Source organism: Stegodyphus dumicola, chromosome 6 (assembly GCF_044657685.1).
Source record: "Stegodyphus dumicola isolate Sdum_Otavi_A_Nest chromosome 6, ASM4465768v1".
NCBI classification, from domain to species: domain Eukaryota; kingdom Metazoa; phylum Arthropoda; class Arachnida; order Araneae; family Eresidae; genus Stegodyphus; species Stegodyphus dumicola.
This window is the reverse complement of record NC_140773.1, coordinates 214,556,139-214,569,054: the sequence shown is the minus strand read 5'-3', so window position 1 is coordinate 214,569,054 and position 12,916 is coordinate 214,556,139. Positions and strand designations below refer to the sequence as shown.

Sequence of the window (12,916 nt, the reverse complement as noted above, 5' to 3'; positions counted from 1 at the left end):
AAAATGCATGAATTAATAAATAAAAACAAACAAACAGATAATACAAAAATATTGATTTACAATAAACACAAATACTTATACAAATTAAAACAGTACATATTTGCTTACTGAAATCAGATTTTAAAGTTAAATATAGGGGAACTGAAAACTTAAAATGACAAAAAAATGTAAATGAGAAGCTCCCTTAGTTATTCTGACTGTTAGAAATAATTTGTAATTTTAATCAGTAAAAAAAAATCTTTTTGCCTGTTATTTATTTTATTAAAAAAAATGGTACTGATTTTACCTTTAAACATACATAACATGGTTACTCTCTACTAATTTTTTTTATGATAATTAAATCCTATGAAAAGAATTTCAATTTCATTCATAAGTTAAAAAGTGCTATTGTATGTATTTTGATTAGAATAAAATATCAACAATTGCAATTATGTTTTTAATAGACATACCAGTAAAATCTTTAGACAGTGTTATGATGCAATAGTTATGCTATATATTATTTAATTTTGACTGCATAAAATTATATAATAAATACAACTCCTTAAATCACATTAATTAAAATCATATTGTTTTATGACAAAATAAATATTGATTAGAATAGGTACTGGGATAGAAATAGTGCTCACATCATTAAAAAAACTTATAAATCTAAACTTATAAAATCCCTATAAGTAAACAAAAATTTCACCAAGAGATTAAAAAAAAAGAGGAAAAAAAAGTATTGTTCAAAGAAATCGATATCAAAATTACAAAATTATGATAGGCTTCATAATGTCAAAGTTTCCCGCTTGACAAGCATAAAACAAGAATATTTGATATTTGAATTGCCTGAATAAAAAGTATTTTCTCCCTTTTTTCCATTTCTCATCACCACATCTCATTTAAAATTAATACAACTTAGCAGCTCTTTTCTAAGTGCACTGTTTAATATTGATATATTTGACTATCCACACACTGATAATTTTTAAACTCTCATAAACAAAATGAAAAATTAGAAATAAAATTTTTAGCAAAATTTACTTTTAATTAGTGTCTTGTCATTTAATTAATCTTTTATAATGTTACTCTATGTACTATCTTGGAATAACTTTTCCATAGCAAACAAGCAAGCAGGTAGTACAATATATTTTATTGGAGAGCATTCAAACACAAAACCATGAATCATGAAAACGAAAAGCATCCATACCTACAAATTTTGTCGCACAGTCAGCAGCAACCACAACAGCATTCATCTGCTCTATATTATACTTATAGGATTCTGAATCTTTATTTATTGTATTTAATAGCATTTCACATACAGATCTGGAATATCCCAAAAGAGCTTCAGGCTGATTTAAAGGGAAAAAGGAAGAAATAGAAATAATAAATGAATAAGCTTTTTATTTTATTGAATTATTAATATTTCATAAATAACAATAAGAAATATAGTTTCATAAAGTTAAACTACAAATACATTACATTATGAATGAAATGATTTTTTAAAGTTCAGAGCTGAAATTTAAAAAAAATTCTTTAAACTAGCAAACTTTTTAATCATAAACAAACCAAGATATAAGCAGATTCCTTGACTTAAAATTTTCAAGTGCTAATCAGCATTCGGATTAATAAACATAAAGCTCAAAACAGATGCTATCTGTATGCAAGAAAATAACTACTCATAAAATTTAATTAACAGCTTAATGCTTTTAAAACTGTGTATGCCAAACATCTGAAATGAGAGCTTAATTAACCAATAACTACTAAAAATAAGTCTCTATAATTTACAAAAATGAGACTAAATACACGTCTTAATCATATTAATTTATGAAATTCAAAATTAAAAAATATTTTGCAATACAGTTTAGGCTCAATTAATGTTATATTAAAAAAAAAATCAGTTGTCTACCTGAAAAAATTTACATTTTTAAGCTTGGTAAGCATTGAAAGAGAGATCTTCAAACAGAAATTCTAAAAAATGAAATAAGTATTTAATATGATCAATAATTATTATTCTGTCTGTAATTACTACACAAACTTACTGTTTTATCTTAGAAAGAATAATATGCTACATTTTAAAACATACATACTGATATATATGTCAGAATAAAATAAACAAAAAAAGTATTTTTGTTATTATGAGTCTATTTAAATGAAAAATCTTATCTCTTTTATCAATGACTATTATAATTTCTTTGCAAACAAAGAGGTAAAATAAAATAAACACTACCTTAATATAATAATAAATAAAGCAAATTTTCTCCACACATAATATAAGCCTATCAGAGAAATTCAGTTTTTGATTTTCTATGTCCAAATGGAAAATCTATTTCAAATGGAACTATTTCCCTGATCGAACACAATAAACTATTCATCAGATTAAGTATCAGTGAATGAAAGATTTCACATATTTTATGTAAAATACAAGCAATAACTAAGACCATAATAAAAACTGACCTTACTTATTACTGCAAAGCAAATAAAAGTAATATATTACCTTTTTTAATCTTTTACCATTATAATATGAAAGATAACTCATATCACAAAGGGAGTTTCTAAAGTGTAAAATTTCTGAATGTGTTCATATAAAAGCTCAATTTCCATTTAAGAAAAATATTTGCTCTTAGCGGAATACAATTCTATTTATAAAATGTATAATAATAACATAGCAGTGAAAACCAGAACAGCAATGATTCTGATTTAAATGTGCTTTCACTAAATCAATAAAGAAGAAGCATTTATAGATTTTCTTTCAAGAAATGACATGTAAAGTTTCTATTGCAGTGATAAAACCATTTGAATAAAGATAAAACTAAGTGATTACCATCCACATGAAAGCAAACGAGATATCTTTCAAACATGATTTCTTGAGATAATAGTATTCAATGTTTATAAAATGAGCCATATTAAACCTAAATACAAGCATTTTTTCTGCTCTGAAAACTATAGTTTTTTGGGAAGAAATCTTAAGCATTTAAAAAAATCTACTTGATTATATCAATGATGCATCTTTAGACAGCAAATTTTCATTTAAATTCAGTCAAACCTTTGGAAACTGCAAGAGATGACAAATGACATGATTTCTCTAACATAAATAAATAATATGGAAGTGATATTTTTTACTTATACTACTTTACATGCATTTACATTGGTTGTCATTTATTAAGAAAAAATCACAAAAATGACGATTACTCAAGTTACATATAGAACTTCAACTGGCCCACAGTGTACAAGATATAGTAAGGTATGAAACAACATGAAAAAAATCACAAACAATTATAATGTTACAGAAATAAGCATATGTATAAAATGAACAAATAGGATCTTTCTGTTTGGTATAGGAAAATTAGCTTCAGTATGAAGTATGATCTTGCTTAGAAGCAATACAGCAATTATGCAGTCTAGCAGTTCCACAGGAAGTGAGAGCCATTGCAAGTGTGGCAAAAGTCTGAACAGGAGAATTGAGAACAGCTACATATCTTTCTAAAAGCATCCTAAACATGCTCGATAGAATTCAGGCCCAATGATTGTGTCGACACCTCCATCTGCAGAGCTGTTTGCATATGAAGATAATCATCACCAGCCCTGTGAGGTCTAGCATCGTTGTCCTGTAGCAAGAAACCATCACTTATTGCCCCGGCATACGGGCACACATAAGCATCAAGAATATCATCTCTATAGGGCTGAGCATTCACAGTTCCATGTGGTAAGGCATGCAGGTCTCTCCCAATGAGATACCACCACAAATACACACACTGCCTTTTGTATGCATCTCTTTCACAGATGTCTGATAGATGATAACAGTTTCCAGGTACTCTCCATATCAAATAATGCCTACTATCACTCTTGAAGGTAAAGCTGAAATCATCTATAAAGAAAACAACCCACCATTGATCAGCTGTTCAGTGGGCATGTTGACATGCCCACCACAAAAGTTTCCTTCTATGACATGATGTGAGAGGTTAGTTAGTTGTAAGCACTGGCCCCCAGCCCACCTAGCAGGCGAAACTTGCCATATGGCTATGAGGGGACAGGCCAAGCCACAAGCCACAAAGGCATAACCAAAAAAAAATAAAATAAAATAAAATAAAATAAAATAAAATAAAAAAGTAAAGTAGATACATACATTCCAAGCACTCTCATGACGTGAGAGGTATGCAAATGGCTATTTGCCTCATGTACATACCTCATTCATGAAGCCTCCTATGTACAGTTGATATTGAAAGCAACAACATTCTAGTGACTGCAGAAAGGGAGGTTCTAAGTTGAATCGGAGTCATGGTTCTATACCTTTGTGTGCATAACAACAAATATCGGTCATTGGCGCTCGGGGTGGTGGTTGACCATTCCTGGATGCCGAATCTGCGGTAGAAATTGTTGCCAAAGTCTATGAATCACAGAAAAACTCACATTTAGCCATCTGACCATCTGACTCTAGTCTCCTTTTAGCACTCCAATGCAGTGCTTCAAGCAAATGACAGCTGGAGGTCATAGCTACAAATTGGCTATCCCAGATTTCTTATCTTAGCATCAGAGCAAAATTTGTTGGCTTGCTGTCCGATTGCAACACCACTAACTTGTATACAGCAGTTTTACTCGGCAATTCTTATTTGACAACATATTCAAATTTTATACTAATTGGCTAATCTTTGAACAAATTATCAGAATTTTTGTGATTTTTTTACAATTTTTGGAAACCAGTGTATATATTTTAAAGATATATACATACTTTAATATTTAAAGATACTTTTATATATTTTAACATACATATTTTTTATATGGCTTGTTTATACATACTTTAAAAAGAATAAAAACAACTTAACTACTAATATTATTAACATCACTTGCAAACTTTGCTTCTTATAAACAAAAAAGCTTATAAAGTGTTTCATAAAGGTATAGCAAAATTGCAGTAAATATTGTCATTTCTAATGATAAAAAAAACTACTACGGGTACATATAGAAGTACAGGTATATCCGAACTTTACCATTGATCATACACATATAGTTGTAGCTCTGCCCTGATTTTGATGTACAGCATCTTGGGGTACTGATCTGAGGATTTCTAACACTTTTCCCCCTACCACTATGCCACATGAGAGAAATTTGGGCTTGCCAGTATTTTAAGTACTGCCACAGACATTATACACTTATAAACATACATGCGTTCTCTCAGATTTCACTCCTGGGCCCAATGATATGGCAACCAGCATTGTTAAACATTATATGAATAAACATAACTACAAGTGGCAGGACACCAAAATTCACAAGTTGTATAGTCCCACTGCACTAACTGTGTACCCCAATTCTGAGGAAGAACACCTTGGGGGCAAGAATCTGGGAATCTCCAACTCCTCTTCTCCTACCACCAATCAACAGGACTTTCAGCTTGCCATGTATTTTGAGTGCCCCCTTGCTACACAGACGCTGAACACGTAAAAACATCTAATGCCTTCTCCAGGATTCAAAGCTTGGCCCATCAGTATAGCAGTCCCACACCACTATACCATCTGGGCGGCAAAAATAACAACACATACTTACATGAGATCCTAGTGCAGTCGCATGTCTATAAAGATCCATAGTTTCACTGTGTTTTACTTTATCTGCAATAAATGCTTGGCCCACCCAACTCAAAGGATATGTTGGTTCAGCTGATTGAGCCATTCTAAAAGCAATATGTGAAAGCTATAAAAATAATATGAAAGAAAAAATTTCAGTTTTGCAATACATATATATATTAATGTTTATAGTTACTTTTAATGTTAATTATCAATACTAACAAATATATAATTTAAATACAGGAATTGAAGATTAAATTACTGCTGCAAATTAATAAATAATAGGTATGAATTATACAGTTTACAGCAAGGATGTCAAACTCACGGCCCACGGGCCGCATGCGGCCCACAACAAATATTTTTGCGGCCCAGCCAATATATCGGCAAATAATAATATATAATAATAAAATAACATATCGACGAAGAAAAAAATGAAATGTTTACTGCTAAGTAATTAACGATAATTTATTCAGTAATTAACGATTATTTATTATTTCAGATTACTCACAGCGAGCTGACACACACACTACTTAAATTACAAATGCGTGTGAGTAGCTTGCGTTCAGCTACCTTCGGCTTTTGGGGGACACATGCACTCAGAACTTGTACGCATCCCCCGATAGCCGAATGTGGAATCTTTATTATTAATTATTACTTAATTCATATTGTTACGGATTTCATAGTTATTTATTTAGTTAGTTTTTTTTTATTTAGAATTGTAATTAGATTTGCTTCATGTTGCCTTAGCAATGCAGACGATTTTTGAAAAGACAGCTGCGTTGGAAGGTTAAAAATAGAACAGCGCGTGCATTTAATACCTAATAAATAAATATCTCGTAATTGCTGTTGCCATCCACAAAAATCCAGATATTTATAGGTGTTTCCAGTATATTCGAGAAATTAATTATAAAGCTTATAAAAGCCGAGAACAAACAACTCATCTCAGTAGTAGCTGTAGTTCTAGCGAACTGTTTGTTTACTTAATGCTGTGATTGATTTGTAGCGATTTCGCTGCGAGATAGAATTAGTTTCTCTGTTTTGAATTGATTTTTGCTTAACGTTTGACATTTTGTGATATCGTTTGGAAGAAATATTGCATGCGGCCCACCTAAAGTTAAACCTTGTTTGTTTGGCCCAAGTGTACCTATGAGTTTGACATCCTTGGTTTACAGCTTTGAACAATAACAAGTAGTGTGCCATAACTTTCCTTTCTCACTACATATATATACATTTAACAACTGGTTCTTTTTTGTTAAAGCCACGCTGTTTGGCACTTTTTTTTTTTTTTTTTTTTTGTTTGTTTGTTTGTTTTGGCTCATTTCTTTGGCAGTAGGTGTCCTGAGTTTAGTTCAACATCTGTTCTGGTGATACCCATCTTTAGTCTGTATGACCATTTCCCCCCTATAACCAGCTTTTAAACTGTAATGGATGGATTCTATGGTTTACCAAGAAATGAAGAAGCAGCAATTTTGTTTCTTCAAGAAAACATATTCTTTACAAGAAAGATAGTGTTTGCAGTTTTCTTTTTAATTAAAGCTTGCTTCCAATGAATCCTAACACAATGCTTGAGTGGAATAATTACCTGTATTATTCCAGAAAGAGGTATGTAACTATTCCTTGTTATCTCCTACTAATCTTAAAATCAGTAGATATAAAAAAACTGTGGAAATGGATAAAAACTTATTGAAAAAAAAAAAAAAAAAAAAAGAATGCAGGCTGTCTTTCCCCCACAAAGGATCTTTGGATGATTCTGTCATGAAATTGAAGAATGTTTCTTATTCCTACTCCCAGTCAATGCACTTCATCTAATACTGAGCTAACAGCATGGGGACTGAAATGCACCAGTATGGCACCGAAAACACATAGCATACCTACAGCTATTCAGAAAGTAACTTATGTTTTAGAAAAAAAAAAAAAAAAAAAAAAAAAAAATGAAAGTAAAAATTTTTTTATTATTTATATTTGAAAGGCACATTATTCAGCTATTTTTCTGCATAATCTCCATTAACATTATAATAAGTGTATAAATTAAGATACTTATCATAATGTTACACAAGTATGTTAGGTGTATTATCATAGAGAGTTGCCGCCTGAGACTTCAGCCCTGCACGGATGCATTTCCTTGTCATCGCCGAAGCACTGTGTTGCAATCCAGATGCACACATGTGTCTCACAAGCGACGAACTTTACTTAAGTCTCGTCTTCTATTATGACATGGTCGAGTAGTGATTCACTGTTCAAGGTATGTAAGGATCTTAAGTTTTACTAACGTTTATTTTATTTTAAATCTTTACTATCGCTTTTTATTTTCTACTTCCGGCCAGAATTATAAGCGTTAAGGTTTTTATGCAAAGTTTGTCTGGCGAACGCCAAGTATTTAAGTTGTGGCCTTTTGCCAAGCGAGAGAGAGGAAGCAGTGAGTCGAAGCAGGCCGCTTACCTTAGAAGTTACGCAGTTGCTGTTTGCCTTCCAGGCCAGAGGTTTTATTCCTCTTGATAAATTTTAAAACATATTGTAGTGTTCACAGTCTCTGTACTACATACGCTTCCTGTTAATATAAGGCCAATCTTCCACGTTTATTATTCTAAAGTTAAATTAGAGTTTAGTTTTATTTTTATACTTTTACGTTAGACCCCAAGTAGCGGGTCAGTGTATTCCGAAGTACGGAAGTTATTGTATATAGAGAAAAATAAAGGGTTTTGTATACCCTTCGTCTGTATCCTGTCTACTTACCACAATTAGTGAACATAGCTTTAGTAAGCTCTCTGTTCCGAGTCAGGTCCTTGTATGTTCCCGAAGAAGGTAAGAAGGAATATTGACCCTGATAGTGGCGCCCAACGAAGAAGAATAACCATGGCCGAGTTTCAAGAAGAACCTGTGCTGCCTGCAGAAACGGCTCAGAATCCAGAAATGCCAGCTGCCGCCCTGGAAGGATTTGGTTACATCGTCCAGACCATGCGCGCTTCGATGAAACCAGAAGCAACATTTAATGGAAACTCACCGGTAACCAGTTTTTTGGAAAAATTGGATGACCACTTCATGCTCTACCCCGTGCACGAGTTTCAAAAAGTTACCTTAGCTACCAGCGCTTTGAGGGGCCAAGCGCTTAACTGGTTCAAACGTATAGGCAGAAGTCTCTTGGGTCAAGCAGGAAGTCCCACCTATACTTACGAGAATTTCAAGACTGCCCTACTAAAAGCCTTCCCTGTTGTAAGGGATCGTGCGAAATTAGAAACGGAACTTTTCAGTATATATCAACAAAGAATCGAAAACCTCTCGAGCTTTATTTTAAGAAAAATTCACGTTTTCAAGCTCTTGTATGGAAACCGTCCGGACCCTGAAATAATTCAAGTGATTTTGCCGAGGTTACTACCCCAAGTGCAAGACTTTATTGAATTGAGAAATCCGACTACACTGGAAAAGTTATTTGAGTTAGCAATCCAGTTTGAAAGTAGAAGAACGGCGGACGTCGAAAGAAGACGCCAATATCAACAGCGAAACCAATTTGGTACGCCAAGACTACAGCAAACTCAAGCACACGGCTATGGAGAAAAAGCGAATCAGTGGGCAAGGAAACCCGAGCATTCAAAAACAGCCGGCGAACGTCGACAGTTCAATAGCAACCCAGGAGAAAAGTCTCAAGGCCAGTGGAAAAAGAAGGAAAGCACGGAAAGGAAAAATAATTTAAACTAAAACGGATTTCTGCTGACGGGAGGGTGCGGAAATCCGAAGGCCAAGAAAACCCCTCTTCCTACAAGTTAAATACAGTAATGGTGAAAAATCTGACTCTTCCGAAGATTGAAGTCTTGGTGAATAATATCCCAGCCACCGCACTCCTGGATACAGGCGCGCAGTGTTCCTGTGTGGCAGAAGATTTTTTTAGGAAGTATTTTCGCAAATACCGCATATATAATTCGGATAATATGACAGTGTTAGCGGCGCAAGGAGAAAAATGTAAGTGTGTAGGTAAAGTACTGTTGTATATCCGTATCAAGGACGAACAAGTAAAGGTGATGTTTTTTACAGTAAAGAATCTGCAAGCACATATAATTTTAGGAATAGATTTTCTTTCAGAAGCACAAGCTACGCTGGATTTTAATGAAGCATCCCTTAAGCTGACAATGAAACCAGTTCGTACAGAAAACGCTGAACCGCCGATGTTAAAACTTGACCACCTCTCTAATGACGAGCAAGGAAGAATCCGACAAGTGGTAAGTGAATTTGCTTCGTTATTTAGTGATATTCCAGGATTTACTCAGGTTACTAACCATAGTATTGACACCGGAGATGCAATGCCAGTTCGTCAAAAACCATACCGGTATGATAAGAATAAGGAAAAAAATTATAGAATGGCATATTACCGATATGCTACGTAAAAAGATCATAACGCCCATCTCAAGTAGTTATGCTAGCCCGGTGGTTTTATGTAAGAAAAATAATGACTATCCTTTGACGCATCCAAAAAGATGGAGATTCGCTATTGATTACCGTAAATTAAACTCCATAACTAAATATCCGGTATATCCGTTACCGATCATAGAAGAAATTTTAAGGAACATAAAATCAACCAAATTTATGACGACTTTAGACTTAACGACTGGTTATTTTCAAATAGGGGTAAGGCCTGAGGACGTGCCTAAGACTGCTTTTATAACCAAGTCTGGCACTTATGCATTTTTGCGTATGCCGTTTGGCCTTTCAGGGGCCCCGGCAACATTTCAGCGATGCATGGACATTGTGTTAAGACCTGTTCTTGGAAAGTCCACATTTATCTATTTAGACGATATCATTATTACTAGTGATAATCTCGACCAACATGTACAGGATTTAAGACAGATGTTTTCTTTATTAAATGAGGCCGGTCTAAAAGTTAATGTCGAAAAGTGCAAATTTGCAGCCCCTGAATTAAAATATTTAGGTTACAAAATATCTCAGAAAGGAATCGAGACAGACAAATTAAAAATAATTGCTGTACAAAAGTATCCGACTGCAACCACGGCAAAGAAGCTCTCTTCTTTTCTAGGACTTTGTTCATATTATAGGTCCTTTATAAAAGATTTTGCGGCTATCGCTGAGCCATTGTTAAAATTAAAAAGGAAAAAGGCAAGATTCTCGTGGACGGCCGAAGCCAATAGTGCTTTCGAAAAATTAAAACAAGCATTAACGCAAGCCCCTGTGTTGAAATTTCCTGAAAAGGATGAGAATTTAGAAATTTCAGCGGATGCTTCGGATTATGCGGTAGGAGCGGTACTTTCGCAAAATCAGCAGCCCGTGGCATTTTTTAGCCGAACTTTAAATCAAACACAAAGAAACTATTCCGCGACCGAGAGAGAGGCACTTGCAGTTCTGTCAGCAGTGCAAAAGTTCCGAGTCTATTTTGGAAAGGCGCCAATAACAGTGTACTCTGATCATGCGGCGGTAACTAGATTGTACTCAGGAAAAATTTATCCCCAAGGTTAATAAGATGGGCACTCAAGCTGCAAGAATATAATCTGGTAATCAAGCATACCCCCGGAAAGGAAAATATCGTAGCAGATGCCCTATCAAGAATTAAAATAGATGAACAAGGTAATACCGTAAAGGTGGCAATGCTCACAGCATGTACAATAAATTCCCGAGAAACTGTAATAACCGAACTGGGTAAGGATCCTGAGTTTGGAAGCATTTATGAGTATTTGAAGGATCCTGAAAATTTTAGCCACCAAGATATTGTGGCGATAAGAAATAGGGCGGCCCATTACGAACTAATAGATGGTCTATTATTCTATACAAAAACTACGAATTCCAACAACGAATTTTGACCTGTTATCCCAGCTAGTCTTAGATTAAATATCCTGCAGGAGCTCCATGACAGCCCTTTAGCTTCTCATGCTGGTATTCGAAAAACTATCCAACGCGTACGCGAGGCAGTCTACTTTCCTGAACTGCAAAAGTTAACAAGGGCGTATGTCCAGTCCTGCCCAACATGTCAAGCAGTTAATTATATTAATTTCCGCCCGGCCGGGTTTCTAAATAGTATTAAATCCGAATTTCCAAATGAAATAATTGGCATCGATTTATTGGGCCCTTTCCCAAAAAGTCAGTTAAATAAAAGTCGCTATCTCCTTGTTATGGTTGATCATTTTAGTAAATGGACCGAAATTGTTCCCTTAAAACGAGCCTCCGCGAAATTAGTTACTGATTCTATTTTAAATAAGTATATTTTAAAATACGGGGCGCCCCTAAAAGTTATATCGGATAATGGTCCTCAATTTGTAAGTAATATATTTGAAGACATGTGCCAAAAACTGGGCATACGTCATTTAAAAATGGTCCCGTATCGGCCGCAATCAAATATAGCGGAACGGGTCAATAGAAATATAGTGAAAATTATCCGTAGTTATGTTAAAAATTTTCATAAAAGCTGGGATAACTATGTCAATGAATTTGCTTTCGCCCTTAGGACCGCAAAACATGATACAACGGGCAAAACTCCTGCTGAGTTATTTTTAGGCAGAAAGATTATAATGCCGTTAGATAAATTATTTTATGTGCAACAAAGAGCCCCAGAATTTAAAATGGGTGATATAGAAAAACTAATTAAGGAAGCAAAGAAGAATACGGAAGTAGCACAAAGAAAACAGAAGCTCTATTATGATTTGAAACGACGGGTAGTAACTTATAAAGTAGGGGATGAAGTTTTAAAAATTAAGCATTCACTTTCTTCAGCAACAGAAGATAAAACTGCCAAATTTTTTCCACGATTTGAAGGACCATATGTTATAGAAAAAATAACTCACGCTGTAGTAGTGTTAAAAGCCAGAAATGGTGAAACCTGTTCCGCAAACATTGATCAAATCAAGCCCTATTTCGATCGTAATAAAATGCAAATATTTTCAGATCTTTTGCAGGATCTGGCATGGCAGACACCGCAGGCACAAGCTCCAGAGGTGGAAAAACGACAAGTACAAGGGCAAGCCAATAAGAGGCAGGAGCAAGTGAAAAGAAAATTGCCCCGCGGAAAAATTGAGGGTAGCAAGAAAAAGAAGCCATTCCACCGTCCAGAAAAAAGAGTTCACGAACACCCCCAGAATGAAGAAGGGAGAAGGACGACGTATGTGAAGAGAACCAGGAGAAATGACGGCAACTATAACCCGGCTCTAAAACGGAAGATCTACTCATCCGACAGGACTCTCCACAACAAAAGTCGTCGAACTGCGGAAGGGCCATCAGCGGCGGAGGAAAAAGTACAAGGAAAATTTGAACGGCCAGCAACGAGGTCCAAGCAGACACACGAAAGAAGTTTCCTGGTTTCCCCAAGACCAGCTGCCATCAAACGGCCAAGACCACAAGCAGAGGAGAAAAAGAAGGTATTCAAGGGTGACCGAACTGGTGAAAAAAGG

General features: G+C 34.7%; 1 protein-coding gene across 3 annotated transcripts in view; it reads right to left on the bottom strand.

Annotated features, from left to right (window-relative positions):
- The window catches only part of LOC118192801 (tetratricopeptide repeat protein 37), a 144,459-nt gene that overhangs the window by 45,092 nt on the left and 86,451 nt on the right, over positions 1–12,916 (bottom strand). For all 3 annotated transcript variants that reach the window (XM_035363814.2, XM_085819504.1, XM_085819503.1), the window contains 2 exons: positions 5,518–5,661; positions 1,187–1,328 (listed from right to left, as the gene is read on the bottom strand). In XM_035363814.2, the coding sequence (XP_035219705.1) occupies positions 1,187–1,328; positions 5,518–5,661 (286 nt within the window). The remainder of the gene's footprint in view (positions 1–1,186; positions 1,329–5,517; positions 5,662–12,916) is intronic.